This window comes from Strigops habroptila, chromosome 7 (genome assembly GCF_004027225.2).
Source record: "Strigops habroptila isolate Jane chromosome 7, bStrHab1.2.pri, whole genome shotgun sequence".
In the NCBI taxonomy this organism is placed as follows: Eukaryota; Metazoa; Chordata; class Aves; order Psittaciformes; family Psittacidae; genus Strigops; species Strigops habroptila.
Genome location: NC_044283.2, coordinates 6,072,816 through 6,091,440, shown reverse-complemented (window position 1 = coordinate 6,091,440; position 18,625 = coordinate 6,072,816). Strand labels below are relative to the sequence as shown.

The 18,625-nt window shown below is 45.7% G+C and overlaps 1 protein-coding gene across 1 annotated transcript; it reads right to left on the bottom strand.

The window, feature by feature from the left end:
* Window positions 1–7,678: 7,678 nt before the first annotated feature.
* Window positions 7,679–14,590, bottom strand: CD8A (CD8a molecule). Its single transcript, XM_030492753.1, is given in 7 exon segments — window positions 7,679–7,733; window positions 10,115–10,145; window positions 12,245–12,361; window positions 12,910–12,999; window positions 13,479–13,835; window positions 14,367–14,469; window positions 14,471–14,590. Coding segments are annotated over 7 exon segments (816 nt in total). The 5' UTR covers window positions 14,534–14,590.
* Window positions 14,591–18,625: the final 4,035 nt, after the last annotated feature.

Genomic DNA, 18,625 nt, shown 5'->3' with positions numbered 1-18,625 from the left:
GGTTTCCTAGTCGTGCTGAAATAGCTCTTAATCTTTTGAGTCAATTTGCTTAATGCTTTGGAGTTTTATGAAATGGCACATGAAGTATCTAAAAAAAAACCCAGTAATAACACACCTTCCCCCTGTCCCAAACCACCCTGAAGTGTAAGTGCTGCATCTCTTCCTCCATTACACTGCTGGTATTTTGGCATCGGTGCAAACACTGGTTAGTGATGATGGTGTCATTACTTAGAGTACTAGAATGGCACAGTTATTAAATGGCAATAGGGTACAAATCCAACTTACATATTAGAATGTTTTTAATACAGACTGGTCCTGTTTTCGTTTTTAAATAGTGCATGTTACAGAGCCATACCTAATTCAAACCCTCGGCTGTTTTCACCCACATAATTGCAACTCTTTTCCTTACTTAAATAATTGCTTGCAGTTTCGAAGCTCCACCGACAGATGATGCTAGCAGTTTGATGTAGGGTGCTTATGTGCTTCCAGCAGTGGGATATGGTTCTGGGTGTTTGTGAAACACATCTGTGTTTTCATTGTTACAACTATCCAGTTTGCCCTTTGAGGTGATGTAGGTTGTCCCCTACCACTGCCTGATACGCTTCTGGTAACTAGAGAAAGTTTGCAGGGAGAAAAGTGAATAGTACTCCAAGGTTTTCATGCTCAAACTATAGTTAGCACCTCATACACATACATGTTCTCTAACAGGGTTTGGAAATATCCATAGGAAAAAATAACTTGATTTTAAACCTGTATCTGAGGTCTGTCTCTATTACACTTTTGGACCAGATTGTGAAGCCTTTAACTTGTCTCTTTGTGCAGAAAGTGCCTTTTCAAGAGACTGCTTCATAATGGCAGTAAAGAGACTCTGCACATTTATATCTGTATCTAGATCACTGTGTCACTGCTGCATACTGCATTGGGCTTGCAGCTGCTAAACATGTCAGAACAGCAGCTCTGCAGCAACAAGTGCACCAGTAAGTGATGTAGGTGGGCCTTAAGCCAGGAATTTTTTCACTGCACTTACATAAAAGGTTTAGTTTAGCTTATGGGTGCTCCAGAAGTAATGGATGTTTATAAATACAGTTCCTGCAGGAGCAGCAGCAGCTCAGTAGTGTTAGTTCTGTGTCTGTTAATGCACTGAGTTTGAATTTTGTTGAATCTGTTGTATGCTCTTGGGGGGTTTCAAGTCTGACTCATGTTGCAAAACATAATGAAACCCTAAAAACAGATAGAAAGAAATGAAAAGAGTACCGAGCCTTTTTGATCTCAAAAGGTATTGCTGACTTCTGTAGTACTATGCCTGTCATCTACCACAGAGCTTGTATCTCATCTCCCATTAGTCCTCTTAATGATCGCCTGCTCTGTGAAGTACTTTTTAATTAGATAAAGCCTTTTCCTGCAGTGATTTCAGCACTACACGTTTCAGGTAGACGTGGCTGAACAGCCAATCTTCTCTCCTAAAAAGCAGCATTTCTCTCCTGAAACACTATTGATTTTTGCCTTCTCTCTGGAAGTCAACTTAATTAATGTGTGCAGAAGCTGCAGTATAAGCTGTGTGTTACAAGTAAGGAGTTAGAGCTTCTCATCCCTGTCAACTCAGACCTGTCTCCATCCTGTTGCTTTCATTCCTTCTTCGTAACATTTCACAGGATGGCTGCTGCTTGAATTTAAGGTTGCAGTTGTTTATGACTACTCAGAGCCGTCTCGCCAGGTTTAACACAGTAAGTTTGGGTTAGATTTTCCTTGCAAGGTTTGTTTGCCTACTGCAGGATACTGTTTTCCTTTCGGTGCTTATCACTGCAGAGGTTGATTTGTCTCTGGGTGAGGGGGAAAAATCATGCTCCTTAATCCATCCCAACTCTTGTACTTTTCCTTTTGTGAATAGGAGACTGCAGTGTAGGGAAAGGAAGAATGAAAAATGAGAGAGGGGCAGCAATGATCTGTAATGAGTAAAACTGTAGTGTTACTATTTTAATTCAAGCCCTAATATATATAAAAAGGAAGAGTGGTTTACAAAATGCGTACATGTGAGAGAAGAGTGACTGACAATTCCTTATGACTTCATGTTTGCATTAAGTTCACAGTCCTATAGGGAAATATGGAAACTGGAGTTGTTTACAGCCTACTATAAGCTCTTAGTGAATCCTGCTGGGCCTGTATGCAGCAACTGGTGTTTTCAGATCATACTGACTTGTAGCCGTTGTTACAGGACAGCTGTATCTGTGTGTTCACATGCAAAAGCCCTGGTAGTGCTGTCCAGTTCCTACTCCACTTTAGAATAAAGAATTTGTCACATTCTAAAGGGTTATTTTGAAGGTAGCCAAACAGCACAAGTTCCAGCATAGGCTGGAGCAGAGACTCAGGGCTGAAGCTGGTGTGTGCTGTGACCTGCACTGGAGTGAGCAAAGCTTACCTGAACTCAGCCTTTGAAATGGATATCCCCTTTTCTCCAGCATCATTCATCTGCCTCAGGTTTATTTTCAGACTTAGTGACACTGCTCTTGGTTTCTTCTTCTTACCAAGCGTCACGTTATCACTGCGGGTTTTCCTTTACTTTGGCTAAAGAAACAAAGGGATGGGGAAGATGCAAATAATGTCTCAGTTCAAGTCTTTAGCATCATCCATGAGACATTTTCATGTGGGGGGAGGAACTAAATATACAAACACAGCTATTTTGTCTGACATTTTTTCCCCTCCTTCTCACAACAGAAAGTAAATTCCAGTATTTTCCAAGGTTTCTAAAGTACACAGGAGGCTTTCAGTAACGTGGAGCACAAGCAGATGTGGTAGGTCTCCCATGACAAAAATCATATGTATTTGATTTGCTCAGCACTGCTCAGGATGGGAATCCGATGATGGATAGGTCATGCTGACCCTGCATGTCACATAGATTTGATTTCAGATGAATTAGAAGAAGAAACCTAGTTACAGGAAGGCCATATTTCACTGTCTGGTTACTGTTCTTCCAGAGATTACTGTGATTGTATAATTTTTTCCTCACCTTACTCTGCTTTTCTGACCTGAATGCTGCAGAAACAGCAGCCAGGGGATGGATTCTCACCACCATTAGTCCAAGGAGTCTGGGTTGAGCTCAGCTGCCTTCACTGTGCCCGCTCATCTGTCAAAATACAGACTTGGGCAAAGTGCCTTTAACTGACCCTTCCAGTTACTGGATCTTCTGCGCTCATTTTGGCTGTATTAGTTATTTGGAGCTTACTTAACTCATCAAAATGTTCTGTCACTCGAAGTGTTTCAGGGTAGAAGCAGGTATCTAACAAGGCTAACAAATTCCATGTTGTGAGGGCATCTAATGCCTCCCTCAGCTTCACAGGGCTTTCAGTGACTATCTGGTACCCTTTATTAGTTGAGGTTATGCTTAAATTGTAAATCAGCTCCTGCTCTTTCCAATACTAAGTATTAACTCCAAGGTTTTTGCCTTTAAGTCCATCAGCTTCTGAGAGTTTTGAGCTACTCCGGTGCTGTTTTCAACTCTGAATTGGGTAAGTGTCAGCCTCCGAACAAATCTATTCCTTCCACTTCTCTTTGAAAGTCATTCTATATCTCAGACTCCTGTTGGTCTCATATTAACCCGTAACAGCTTAGAGCCTTTGCCTCTGCACCCAGTGCAGTTGCCTCACTGTGTAACCTAAAACTTCCTCTCCATACTCTTAGCAAAAAGCTGTCAGATCTCTTTGGAGAAACAAGCACCCTTGAGGCTACTCTAAACTCCAGCTCAGCCAGTCCTCCTCTTGTAGTCGGTGCAAGCAGCAGGCCAGGCTTCTTGCCCAGACATTGCTGCTCAGCCACAAACCCAGCCAGTTTGCTCTGAACTTCCTTGGTGTGCTAGAAGCATCTACGTGCCTTCTCGCTTGGTGCTGTGTTAGTCATTCACCTCTGCAGCACGGCTGGAGCTGCTTTTGGCTCTTTCCCTTCTCACTGCTGCATTGGTATTTGCATCTGGTTAGTAAGGTTTTAATGCAAAAGATGTGGTTTGGGTTTTGCCTTTTACCTTTGGGGTGCAAAGGCAAATGTCTTGTGAAGAGAATCCACGTCTTGCTAAGCCGATTATAAAGAATATTGTTCCTCAGCTCTACATGTAAATGGAAAATTGACCTTTTTGAGCTGTAGGTTTAGGTCTGAGATGCCGTGCTGGCTGAACTGGAAGATGAATCAGTCATGGGACTGCGTGGAAGGAAGAGCTGGTGAAGGAAACTCAGTCTTGCTTTGGAGAGCTGTGCTGTGTCACCTCTGCTGTAGGCTTCCTTGGTGAAGTCAGGCTGGTGGTTTAAAGCAGACTTCTTATGGATGCCATGAGGTGTTCCTCGGTTTTGGGGTATTCAACATGAAACTCAGGGCGGTGACTAAAGAAGAGTAAGTGTTTATTGTGGTGCGTGCCCCAAGCTGCTGCTTCTGGTTCCCTCAGTCTTCTGACCTTCTGCAGAGGTGTTTTTGCTGGTTGTGTAACAAACGCTGAATCCCAGCAGTTCAGTCCAGCCTATTTGGTGTATTTCTAAAGCATATTTCAATTGCAGTGATTCACACATAGAAAAGCCCCTGTAAGAAGAGACAGATGAACAACTTTTACTCCTGGGTATCTTGAGACAGAGAGCAGTCCATGAACACGTAGTATCTCTCAAAGTCTGCAGGTGGAGAGCTGGATATGCTTTTAAAATGCATTCCTTAATAGGTTTATGCTCATGATATGTGGTACAGTGGTACAGAGGGATAGTATTTCTGCTGATACTTTATATGCAGTTTGCAGCCAAGCTTAATATGCAGTGTGGGTGATCCATCCCTTTGGTCGTCTAAGATCCAAGATCTATCCATCTAAGATCTTAGATCTAAGAACCAAAATCAGAGACTACTGAGATCTTTAAAGAGATCCATAGACACAAATGAAGATAAAGAACTGAAGATGCTGCCTGGCTGTTAGCATGTAAGAAGCTGAAAGCTGCTAATAGAGTTCAGTGAATAGTCCCATATTTTGAATAGCTTGATTTCCCCTTAAAAGCCCTTGTCACTTACAGCTGTGATGACACTGTCCAGATGTTGGCAGGCAGGAGAATTTGTACTGTGTCTCTTAACTGGGCTTTCTTTGTATGTGAAACACACCTTCTAAAAAGAGAATGTACTGTGTACAGGCAGTACTATTGCAATGAAAGTCCTTTCTTTGCAGTGCTGCAACTGCTGGGAGCTTGATAGAGTCATGAATTTATGAATGAAGGCTTGTTATTTGCAAAGATGAGATTTCATTTTCTGTTTCTTTTAAGGCATCTGGCTGTGCAAGCAGAGCTTGGACCAGCAGATAGTAGTTGCTGCAAGGGGTTGTATGATGGTCAGAAACACTTCACTAGGTTTCTGCTCAGTGCTTAACACTATACAGTTACTCTAATTCATTTTGCTAGAGAAAATGCATTTTAAGGGAAATGCTTCCCATGTATAATGTGTGGTCTCTTGTGGGGAAACAACAATAGGTGGGTGCAATGAGATCATTTCACCTTCTTCCCACAAAACCATTTAAAAGCAGTGGAGTGGGGTGGGAAGTTCACTATGGAAGTGTGGAGGTGAGCTCTTGGCAGAGGATTTAGGTCTGGGGGTTAGTACCAGATCAGGAGGAGCATTGCCCGACAGCCTGGGTTACAGGAAGGTGGCACCATGTAGACCAGAGCTCTAGTGTGATGTGAAAACTCAGTGTAAAGTGATTGAGAGCAGTGAGGAAAGAGAATGCTGCAAGCGAGGCAGTGATGTTCCTGCCTCTTGTAAACTGTTTTGCAGAAACACTTTGAGTTAAAGCTTTGTAAGTGGAAACTTTGAGCTCAAAGTAAGTCAAGAGACTCTTGACAAGCTAATAATAAACTTTATGCTTATAGGAGAGAGAGAAAAGCTATGCGCTGGTCATCTGCATGGCTAGAGCTGATGCTAGGATGAGATTGGACTGATTTAAGTAACTATAGCATATTAAAATGGGGCTAAAGTTTGCACCCAGTCTGCTTAGGAGCAGGTTGGTGAGTAGATCTGCTTCATGTTGTCACACTGCAGCTGCACACTGGTGAGGAGGGTGAGAACAATGGGGCAGAGTCTGGCACCACACGTGCAGCAAGACCCTCTCTTCTCCCCAGCTGAGCACCTGGGGCTTGAACGAGCTCACCCTTAATAGGTTAAATGGGTCTTAGTGTTTCTTAATGCCTGTGAACTCAGCCTTTGCAGTGTTAAAGCTTTTCTGATACTTCATACTGATGTAGATCCATGCAGTTGTCATTCAGTGCTTGCCTGCTGCTGTTTAAAACACTTACCCAGTCCCTCATTATTTTTTAATTAAGTATTCCAGGAAACTAAGTTTGGAAGAACTTTGTTTTCCTCTCGATTTCCCTCCTTCCCAGCTCGTTTGCAGAGGAGGAGACTAGCAAAGGGCTTCTTGCATTCTTTCCCACCAGCTTTTTATCAGCCCCTTGGCAAGAACACCTGAGAACCTCCAGAGCCTTTATCTCCCCCATCTTCATAGCAGCTCCCTGGGATGAGGGAGTGTTATGGGGCCCATCTTGCAGGTCCCTGGGAAGATACTTTAAATCATTTTAGGCTGTGGTAAGCTGGAAGCTGAACTCTGGCATCCTAAAGCTCAGGCTGGTGTATAAATCACAGGTTTTTCCCTTACCCAAAACTTCCTCGAACCCTCATTTATTATCTTCACAGAAGATTTTAGCTTTTCTGAGGCTGGGAAGCAAAGAAAGAAAGAAACATCATCGAGTCTGACTAGAAACAGTGTATTATTCCTTTTTTTTCTCAGTTCTTGATTTGCAAGTGTAGTAAAGAAATATTTACATCATACACAGAGCTGAAAAAACAGAACTCGTCGTAGTCAGTCAGCATGTCCCACATCAGGATGCTAAAAGTCCTGCTTTTAAATAAAGCAAGTGACAAAGAGGTTTTCTTCTTTTAACCACCCAGCCATTTCTTCCAGAAAGAAAAATCCCACCAGGATTCAGGCAAAACTCCTGCTGAAGTCAGCGGCATTGGGGCTCACAGCAGAACAAGGACAGCGAGAGAGGAAGCAGCAAACCTTAGCCCCTAGGACTGTATAAGCCTAAAAAGTAAAGTCATTTAATCCATATTTACCTTCTCAGTGCAGCCTGGTGTTATGTGAGGCATGTGGGGCATCCCTGCCCATGGCAGGGCATTGGAACTAGATGATCTTAAGGTCCTTTTCAACCCAAACCATTCTATGAGCTGAAACAGTCAAACTCGCAGGAGATACGTGGCACCACACAAAGAGGGTGTGTTACACGAGGGCGTTTATTTCTAACTCCTTTTGTAGCAAATTCAATTTGGAAAGAAATATCACATCCCCTTGGAACAAAGGTCCAGCAAATGTCCTTATTTCCTATCAGCTTCTCACTGATGCACATCAGGATTGACCTGTTTCTTTTGCCTGAGCTGCAGAGCTCCATCACAGGGAATTAGAGATGGTGTTTGCCTTTGGGAGTTAATTTGAAAGCCCCAGGTTGCGGAAGGAGCTGTGCTTTAGTGTGCAGTTCACAGAAGTGCCTGCTTGCTGCCCATGTGTGTCTGCTCCATCTTCTCTTCAACTTTGCCAAGGTAGAATGCATGAGAAGTAGCATTGTGGATAATGTCGGTGATGGGCTTTTGCGGTGACAGCTCCAGGAGATGATGCAGATGTTTACACATGTGGTCCTGGTGTGCCACGTTTCACATTGGGCTTCCCATTTGCAGGTCTAGAGAGAGGAAAAGGGTTTGATTTACTTTGATGTGAAAGGAGCAAGAAGGTAATCAATGTATGGCTGCTGCTGAGCTCCTCCAGCCTTGGGCTGCAGCCTGGCACCTCCAAGAGCAGGCTCTAAAGTGCTCCTAAATCCTCCTGCCTGGTGAACATTGCAACTGGTGACAGCCAATAGAAGGACTGTAAGTCCTCCTTATCCTATTTAATTAAGACAATTAATTGCTACACTAATTAAAAAGGGCTTTAAGTACACTTCTGACTTCTGCACAGTGTCCTCTCAGCAAGTCTTTCTCCACACTCAGAAGTGAATGGAGAAAGAAGAGCTCAGGGCTTTGCTTGGAGTTGGGGAAGCTGGTATCAATTCATAAGGACTTTAGCTTGTTGCAACCCAATTCCCTGCTGAGGAGTTTTAAGGGAGGGTTTCTGCACAACCAGTGTGCTCCCAAAATGATAGAAGTCACTGGGCTCCAGCAACTGATAGTTTTCTGCTGATTTAATGAGTTGGGGATTTGGCACCAGTTTGCACTGAAGATTAATTTGTGGTGGAAAATGAATCCTTCAGCTGCCAGCAAGAATCCCAGGCCAGCTCCTGAGGCACTCTTTAATTGAGTGAATTGCACGATTAACTTCCCAAGAGCTTCATTTCAATAAATGGGAACTGCTCGGAGCAGTGGGAATTTCCTCTCTAAATAAAAGCTTAAATCTGCTACAATTGCTTAAACCAGAACTCTGTCACTTTAGTGCTGCTGAAGCAAAGCTGGCCTTGATGAGGTGATTTCCTGAGGCACTTGGAACCCAACTGCCCCATCGGTGCAAAATTGAGCTCTGCAGAGTGGTTTTCCCCTTAGGGACAAAGCATCTTTGCACAGGGCTGGTAACAGGGGTTGAGATAAGTGAAGAATGCAAACATCATCCTCAAAGGGGCTGCAAGAACAGCTCTTTGTTATCATTTAGCCCTTGGAAAGCCAGGCAGGGATCTGAAGAGCTCTGGGTATGATAAATACCCGTCATAAACATGACAGGCTGTTCCCTTCCTCAGACAGGTAAAAGCAAACACAGGTCTGTGGGTGCAGCTGTGTTCTGATACAGATATAGGAAGATTGCACTAAAGGGCAAAGGTATTGCCACTCGGTGCCTCTTGCCTTGAACACTGTTGTTATTATTCCATATCAGACTATTGTATTATTATTCCAAACCATTCTGTGGTTATTCAGGCAGTGATTTCTGATAGGATTTGCCTTTCAAAAATGAAAGTTCTAGGGATCCATTTTCTGTTAATTCAGGGGAAGAGAGATTCTTTCTAAGTGTATGAATTTGGGCCACTAAACCCTTATTTCTTAGTATAACACCCATGGAGGTAAAACATGTATCCAATTTAAAAGATGCTTGATTTGCAAAGAATAAGGCCTCAGAGATGTGAACCAAACCTTCTTGCAACCCAGGTTTCCCAAGCGTGAGCCCAGCACTGGCCTGGCCAGAGCAGGAGCAGGGATTTTGGTGCTGGAGCACTCCCTTGCCACCAGCCCTGGGTTGGGTGCACTTGGCACTTGTAAAACTGCAGATGTGGTTCTGTGCAGAGCAGGGGGTCGATGTGCAGGAGCAAAATGTGAATTCCTCATGAGCAAAAGGGTTTGTTTTCTTCCAAACTGGCAAATTGCAATTCTTATTCTGATGGTGTTTCCCTGGTGACTCAGGGTGATTGGGGGAGGCAGGAGGGAAAGCATGAAGAAAGGGTTCCTGTCTGCCCTAGGAAATGGGTTAACTTTAAAGCTATGCAGATCTGCACTGCTGTCATCTAGGAAAGTCATCTAAGGCTGCATCAGCCCCTCTGCTACTGGTTGTAAATGCCTGTTGGGGAAATAGAGTCACATAAGCCATGGTGATGTTGGTCCAAAATTGTGCAGAGGGGGATTTGGGTTGCAAAAACTTGTACTAATCCATGGGCACAGCCTGAAGGTCCAGTGATGATTCTGAATGAACAGTGTGGGGAGGGGAAGGGGTGAAATACAGTCACCCCAGGCTCAGGTTGGAGGCACATAGGAGCACATCGTGCACTGGGAGCACATGAATGTGGTTCATGACAAGCATCAAGTGATGTACAAAGTCTGTGGGCTGCCACAAACACCTCACGTCTTTCTGTTTAGTATCTACTGCAGTGTCAGTGCTCAGTGATTTGAATTGCTTAATATTAAAATCAGGCATTGGGAGAATAGAATCTTACCTTTCTTTTTTGCCCTTAACTCACTACACATTCCCCTCCCATCCATCGTATATCGGATGAAGAATGTTTAGGTTGGTTTTTGGCACCTGCCTGCTTTATCCCTTGCGGGTGAGATGCTGCCAAGTTTCAAACATCCACCCCTGTCACTTACTAACCTTTTACATCGGCATCTTCGTCTCCTGGTTTCTAAAATAAAGAAGAAAATGTGTCAGTTCAAAGACACCAAATCGCAGCTCAGCAGAGAAACACTGCAGTGAGGTAGGGCTGGCATTCCCCAGCAGCTTGCTGTCTTTAAGACATATAAAGATGGATAAACCCAGCTTATTTTGGAGGAAATCCATGCAAGGAAGCAGTGCTGCAGCTCACATTTCCCAGAGTATCTTAATGGCTCAGGTTTTCACATGAGTCACAGCAGCAGCAGCAGACTGGCGACACTGACAGTGAGTTAGATTCACTTGCTGTCTCTAGCAACTTTGGCATGTTGCCGAAAAGCCATTGGCAGCAATTAATTCGTAGTGGGAATGATGCCAGCTCTTTCCCGTTTTAGGATCTAGGTGGTTACTTTGGGATGTATTCAGCAAAATACAATGCCTGGACATTCATTTTAGTATAAGGGAAATATTTGCCCTTGAGGGCTTGGGCTGCAGAAATGAACAGCAGCTCATGGCTTTTCACTGAGCATTCACATCAGCATTAAAAGGCAGAAATAAATCACTGAGTGGTGTTTGTAGGTTAACTGGGGAACCCTGGTGAGTTCAGAGGGAATTGACACCAACGCTGGGAACTCTGCTGCAGCATCAGCCATTTCCCTCAAGAAGAATGATGTTCTGCTGTGGCTCATCAATGTTTTTTCCTGCATTCCTTCCTGTTGCTGCAGGACAGGGTGTTGGGTAGTTTGCAGGGCAATGGGATGCTGGAAAACTGATTTTCAGCCTTCCAATACCTAAAGGGGCTACAAGAAAGCTGGAGAGGGCTTTGGACAAGGGCCTGTAGGGACAGGACAAGGGGGAATGGCTTTAACCTGCCAGAGGGCAGATTGAGATGAGCTCTTAGGCAGAAGTTCTTCCCTGTGAGGGTGCTGAGGCGCTGGCACAGGGTGCCCAGAGAAGCTGTGGCTGCCCCATCCCTGGCAGTGTTCAAGGCCAGGTTGGACACAGGGGCTTGGAGCAACCTGCTCTAGTGGAAGGTGTCCCTGCCCGTGGCAGGGGGTTGGAACTGGATGAGCTTTAAGGCCCCTTCCAACCCAAACCAGTCTGGGATTCTATGCTTTTTCAAACTGTCTCTGCCAGTAAATTCATCTCACATCAGCTCCAGGTTGTGGGATCAGTGAGGATCCAGTTGGGTTACAGTGGCTTTCCAGGCAAACAAGCTGAGCTTGTTTAATGGTATCAGTGCAACTTCTGGGGGTATTGCAGAGCTGAACTGATTTCAGTGAGCATTAAATTGATTTAAATACATTTGCACTCACTGCTCGCTCAGGGTAGTTAAAGATGAAATTTCACTAAAGGACTTTTACCTGCCCAGAGATTTTGTGTTACTGCTTTAACCAGGGCAGCCTCTGAACCTGTGTAATTAAGTTGCTTGTTTGGTTACAGCTCAAGCTGCTGGTGGGGCATTTGAATTCACAAGCTGTGTGCCAGAGCGTGTTTATTCTGTCAAAGCATTTCAGGTTCTGGTACTTTTACCCTCTGATACACCCGTTTAAAGATGGTAGAGCCAATACAGTTTGATAGAGTTTTCTCTACTTACAATCTATTTTTCTTCCTTAAAAGTCTTTTCTAACCTAAATCATAGAATCACAGAATGGTTTGGGTTGGAAAGGACCTTAAGATCATCCATTTCCAGTCCCCTGCCATGGGCAGGGACACCTCACACTAGACCATGTCACCCAAGGCTCTGTCCAACCTGGCCTTGAACACTGCCAGGGATGGAGCATTTACCACTTCTTTGGGCAACCTGTTCCAGTGCCTCAGCACCCTCACAGTAAAGAACTTCTTCCTTATATCTAACCTGAACTTCCCCTCTTTCAGTTTGAACCCATCACCCCTTGCCCTATCACTACAGTCCCTATGATTCTATGGTTCTAAGTTGATAATTATTTCTCAGCCTAAGCCTACTGATGAGGACAATACAATGATTTTAGCAGTGGTCCTTCTCTTGGGTTGACTGTCCTGGTTATCTGGTGCCTGTGTAAAGGGGATAGTTGAAAAATCTCTTCCCCTGAAGGCCAGGGCTGCAGTTTCAGGCTAGAGGGGTATCTGCAGCGGGTTATGGGTGTCTCTTACGTTGGCACAGGATGACGGTGATTGCCAGGGCGATGAGAAGCAGGAAGCAGGCGGCTGTCAAGGGAACCCAGATGAAGATGTCACATAAGAAATCCAGCTCTTTCTCCTTGCTGGTCTCTGCAGGAATAGAGAAGAGGGAAGGTCCACCACGTGCTGGTGGAGCCAGGGGACCTGGCTGGTGTTCAGCAAGGCTGGTGGTGAAGCCAGGGTTCCCCCTGGTGCACTAGTGATCTCCGCGAGTGCATCAGTTCCTGCTGATCATTTACATCAGCATTAAAAGGCAGAAACAAACTATTGAGTGGTGTTTGTAAGTTAACTGGGGAATCCTGGTGACTTCAGAGGGAATTGGCACAGCATTTCCCTGGGGACTTGAGGGAGGACACGTAGCCAAAGGTGTTCCTCTATCCCCTGCTGAGTCTAAACCCATCCCCAACCCTCCTTCTGCCTCTTCCCAGTGTGCCCAGGCATGAGACACACTCATGCTTCTTATATCATTCTTCACCTTTCCCACATGGAATGAAACACTGGAGTTTAATCCTTCCAACTCTTGCTAAAGCTCCAAGGTTTTTCACACTCCCCACATCCCAGAATGCCTCCAGGATCCCCCTCGGTATCAGTGGACCAGAGCCCAGCTCTTCCCCTCTCCCTTCACATAGCGGGACTACCTGTATCTGTGGTCTTCAGGCAGGGGTCCCTTTTGGTGATGCCACGCTGGATGGTGGGTGCTGGGGTGGTGTGTGCCACTGTGGTGGTAACTGTAAGTGAAAATGGATGGATACAGCATGTAGAATACAGTAAATAGCTCCCTCCTGCCCTTGTGCTCTCCCACCCCTGCCAGGGCATGGCTGCTCCTGCACAGGGCTCAGGTCCGAGGGGACCTCATAGAGCCCATGTTGGGTTGTGACTCCCCCAAAACCCAGTGAGGAGCTGCAGGCTCTTTATTTGTTGCTCTCTATTGGTGATGGACTTTGCTTTAGTCTTATCCCTTAAGAGCCATGAATGGGATGGAGAAGCGGGGACGGGGAGAGGTGATGCTGTGTTTGCTCCATCACCTTTGCCTTTGGCCACGAGAAGGCAAGCAGGGAGCCTCTGGGTGCACTGGTTAAGAAATGCCTTGAGCAAGCAAGCACGGACAATGGGGTTTGGGGCAGAGGTGACTGATTGCAAAAGGCAGGGCAGGAGGTGCTGGGCATTTTGGCAGAGCTAAGCGAGGTTGGGTGGAGGTGTTGCTGACCTGGGAAGAAGACAGGCTGGCCAGAGCTGAAGTACAGCACTTGGTTGATGTTTATGAGGCAGAAATAGTTCCCCTCATCCTGTGGCATGAAAGACTTCACTACCAACCAGTAGAACATGCTGTCTTTCCCCGCCTCAAAGCGTTTGGATGTCCTCGTATTCCCCGCAAAGGTGGTCCGGGAAAGGGAAGAGATGAAGACGATGAAGCGAAGGGTCCCAGCCTTGTCCTGGTGGACCCAGTATACGCCACTGTCCTCGTTGCTGCTCTCACACCGCAGATCCAGTCGCTGTCCCATCTGGGGCTGTGTGGCGCTGCGAATCTTCATCTCATACCTCTGGCCATGGATCCCAGGGCAGCCTGTGGGCGAGGAATTGTGAGAATCACACAGGAAGAGCCATGTCCCCTCCGGACAAACCTCATTGCCTGTCCATGGGGTGTGAAGTCAAATGCAAAGGGAGGACCATGATGACTTGAAGGTTCTGTTGGAGTCCTTGCTGGGATTGTGCATGGAGGGTGCTCAGCGATCAACCACCCGGGCTTTAAAGGTGGGTGCTGCTCTTCAGCTGCCTTCTCAGGGATGTTACCCCTTCCCAGCTTATCCAAAGTGACTCCTTAAAAACACTGACTGCTAAACCCCCTTTTTCCCATTCCCCCTCCCCTCCAGAACCACATATCCAACTGGGCTCCCTTTCCAGCAAGTGTGATGCTGCAGCCACCCATCCAGCTGTGCCGCCTTCACAATTACTGAGCAAACCTCAAAGTCACCCTTTTTGGTTTGCTTTTTATGTTCCCTTTAACCATTTAGCCCAATTTCCTGGACTTGATGACAGGGATTTACTTGCCCGTCCCGGTGAAGGTGACGCACAACCCCATAGTGTCCATACTCACAGAGCCCCAGAGTGAGCAGCAGGAGCAGCGCAGGAGCCCCGGCCATCTTCTCCTTTGGGACGGTGCAGCGGAGCAGAGATGATCTTTCTCGCTTTGCTTGGGTAGGCTGCATTGCTCTTTGGGGAGGATGTGATGTCACCAGGACCCTCTTGGGCGATGTTCAGCATCTGCAGCAAAATGAGGAGAAAATAGGATTCCTGAAGAAATCCAGTTCTAATCCAGAGGTTGGGTTCATTTATCACTCTCAGTTCTTAATGGTGCCGCAAGGATTTTGCCTCAATGACTTCCCTAGAGATCTAGATTGATGATGCTCATGCTTGAGGTAGGATCAGCTCCTGCAGCTTGCTGTCCCCCAGCCTTCTGGGGGCTCACAGCAGCTCCAGCTCCACACAAGTGATGGACAAGCCCAATACTTTGGCTGCAGGCCGCAGGTTGCAGGGATTCTGCTGCCTTCGCTTGTGCGCACCCAAAGGGTCTCATGTGGATGGCAAAGCACACCCTGTTTCACTACAACACGCGTGTTTCATGGCACGTATCCATACGTGTTGTTTATCCCCAAGCACACGTGTTGCTGCCCTGCAGCTGAGCTCTTCAGGTGCTGGCTTGTTCTCTTTGCAATCCCTTTTTGCAGTTGCTCTGCAGAAGGCGCTTAGCGCAAGGCAGGTGGTCTGTGATGTGAAACCCATCAAGAAAGCCCCAGGGTTGTGTTTTTGGCATCTCGTGGTTTTCTTCTCGAACCACAGGGTCTTCCGCCCTGCCAACAAACCCCAGCGTGCTCACACGGAGAGGGCCCTTGCTGCTGCCTCCAGGTGACCACTCGCACGTGGGTATGGGTGATGCTTCCTGGAGCTTTGCACACACACTAGCAAGGCTGGTGGGCTGGTGTGTTGTAGATATTCTTCTTACTGGCATTTCTTGGCTTTCCTGTTGGTTGTTTTTCTCTTGGAGGTGTTTTTCTATGACTCCATTGCAAAGAAATCCCCCTTTTCCCTGAGTATGTCAGAAATAGGGTGCTGCTGATGCTGATGCCATTGCTATTGTGGTTGCTGCGTAGAGATGAGTGAAGGAAAACAGTTTAGGAGCTGGCTTTATTCCATGGGGCATCAAAGCATGTTGGTGAGTGAGGAAAGCTGCTGTTAGGCCCTGCTGAGATGTGTGAAATTCATCCTGAGGCTGTGAGACTTGTGATGTCTGCCTGAAATAGAGCAGGTTTTGGCAAATGAAAGAGAAAATAGGTTTCATCAGTTAAATGGCATTACAAGGATCTGGATCTCATAATCCCATGAAGAAAATGTCAGACTTCAGCTATATGTCACCTCTTAGCACTCCAGCCATCTCCAGATGAGACATCAAGTGATGATACTTGCATAGGCTCGTCCTGGTTTTGGTGGGCTACTCATTCTCCTTATCCTAAGTAGAATTCATCCTCCCTTTATAATGGAATAAGCTACTTTTGGGAATTGTCTGTCTCCATAGGCTGATGGAGGAATACAGACAAGGAACTGAAACCACAGGCTTGCCTTGTAGATGACTGCAATGGATTCTCATGTTTTCTGAGATGCAGAAGTGAGCTGGTTCCTGCTGGTTCCATTGGGATTGTTGTGTGGGGGCCTCCCGACTTCCATCACTGTTACAACTCAGTGACAGCAAATGGAATTCCAGAAGCATTTTCAAAAGTACCACCTCCTGAGACCAAAGTAGGAAAATTCCTGAAACCCATTTTTCAGTATGGTTCGAATGGAAGTGAGTGTGCTGGCAAAAGAGGATGGTTTAGATGTTTGTCAGGACTATGTTCTCACTCTGTAAGGTGTGGATGCTTAACAATGCTATATAGTGTGTATCCTCAGAGATATAGTGATGGATGTGCTATACATCTAAAGGATCATCCAGAAAGGGCTGTTGCCTTTTAGTAGGGACATCTTACTTCCCTCTTGCCTCTGATTAACATTAAATTAACATTATGAATCAGTCCAGGGTAACAAACTGGAGCCCAGAGATTCCTCTCCTGGGTGTAGAGGTGTCCTTGATCTTGGTCCTTGTGGCTCACAGGTTGAGCTGGTTTCCATTCAAGGCCACCTTTTCCTTTGTTACATTCAGACTCTGTGTCACCATTCTTTTTCTCTTCATACACATATTTGCTGAATCACTTTGTGACTCACCACTACACGAATGATACCACCAGCCCCCGTTTCTTGTGACTCTTGCCCATTGTGCTGGGCAAGGGTGACGTTGGGAGTCACAGGAGATGGCTTCAGGGGGAGCTATTCCCTTCTGCTGCCTGCAATAAGCTGCTCATGAATATATCCTTTAAAGGCAAGACAAAAGCTTCTTGTCAGCAGAGAGATACAGCTGCAAGGGGCTGTCACACATCTCTTTTCAGCATGGACACTCTTTGTTGGCCAGAGGGGACCAGGCAAGTGTAGCTCCAATGGAGACGTCTGTGTGTGATCAGACAAAGCCAGCCCTTTCCTGTCCCCTCATCTCGTGTCTCCCTAGTAATAAATGAGCTGGGGCAGGGACCATTTCATTCTGGCTTCTGTATTTAGGTATCGCTCAGCATGAAGCTGTTTCTATTTCACAGAGTAACAAATAAGGAAAGCTAAACCAGATGCAACTGTTTGATTATGGAAAGCTCCAGGCACAAGCAGGACCTCCAGGAAAAGCTCTCATTTAAAACTAACACTTGTATAAAGAATTTACGTCAGTATATGTAAGTTTTATAGTGATGACCTACTCCAAAAGTGGAAGGAGGAAGTGGCCAACCGAATTAGTTAAGGAATATCTTCCTGGTTTGATGTTTTGTCCTCTAGATGACATTTTGCACTGGACTTGTCATTGTTAGGCTGAAGGCCTAAGTCAAACCAGTGAAACACCAGCATTAACAACATGTGTTATTAGTAATTTCTGTTGTAGTGCCACAGGTATGACAAAGAAAGAAGAAGAAACTCAGACAACCAATTGCTTCTGCATCATACAAAAGGCGTCAGGGGACCAGAGAGGCTGGTTAGCCAGCAGAAGGTAATTTCTTTTTCTTCTCCCAAATCTAGCAGTAAGTTTCATTTTACTCATAGCCAGGGTTGCAGGGCTCTGATTGCTGCTGAACTCCAACCTAAGTTGCTTTTGACCGAGGTTTATCTTTATATACTAAGAGCAGCCTTGGGCTGTATTTAATAAATGCCAAATAATTAAGCAGAAGGGGACAGAAGCAAGGAGAAAAGAGACAAAATCATGCAGGGAAGAGACTGACTAACAAGGGTGTGCCTTTTTTGAATGGAGCTTGGCAGGAGGTGAGTTTGGGATTCACTTTCTCTGTGCTTGCTTGCATCCATTGGACATAGAAGACAGGGAAATGGGGGGGAGCTTGGGGAATCAGAGCTGAAGGAGATGCAGAGTTTCACATGTGGTTGATTTCTCAGTCATTTCATGTAAGTATCTCAGTGACTTTTTCATGGTGGTAAGAAACTCTTCAGCTTCTGAGCATCAGTAATACCAGGCATCACACGGATCCTTCAGAATTCCATGACCGGCAGCAGGAACACGTCTCAGGTTATGGGAATTACACTGTCATCAATGGTTGGTAGACACAAAAGGAGCATCAAGATGACCATCTTCTATGAGATCCCTTGTTCTATTGTCCGTGGTATCTCCTTGTAGTGCTTCAGGAGGGCTTCCCATTGCGAAGTAATGATGCAGCGTTGCTGATGATGAGCAGACACTGTTCAATCCCTGCAAGTGATCAGTGATGGTCACCCAGGGAGTGACACAAGACTGTGTGTGCTTCAGCACTGCTGATTCTTCCTCTCGGTACCCTTTGAACGATCTCCTTCATGAGGAGCAATGGAAAGTTTTAATGAAGAGTTCACGATTTAGTTCCAAATCACAAAATCTTGTTTCAAACAGAGGGGAAAAAGAATCTTGAGACTATAACATACAACTTTTCCGGTGTGAAATGAAGCTGTGGTTTATGAGCAACTTGCTGCCCCCCTCTTTGCAAAGCTGCACCACTAAAGGGGTTTGTAGAATGTCAAGTGCAACTGTCACACACCAGATGCTATCTTTCCACTGTAGCTGTGTGTTTCCAACTCAGCGGTCAATACTGCCTTCTCTTCTGGGTACTCTGACATACCTCAATACATACAGTGTGCAAACCACAAACACTCTTGTGCCTTTGTCTCTCCGTGGTGTAGACCTTTAACCTGGTCACTGGGTTGGAAATCTCCATAATCTCCATGCTTTGGTACCTCAGCTTTGAGTTTGAT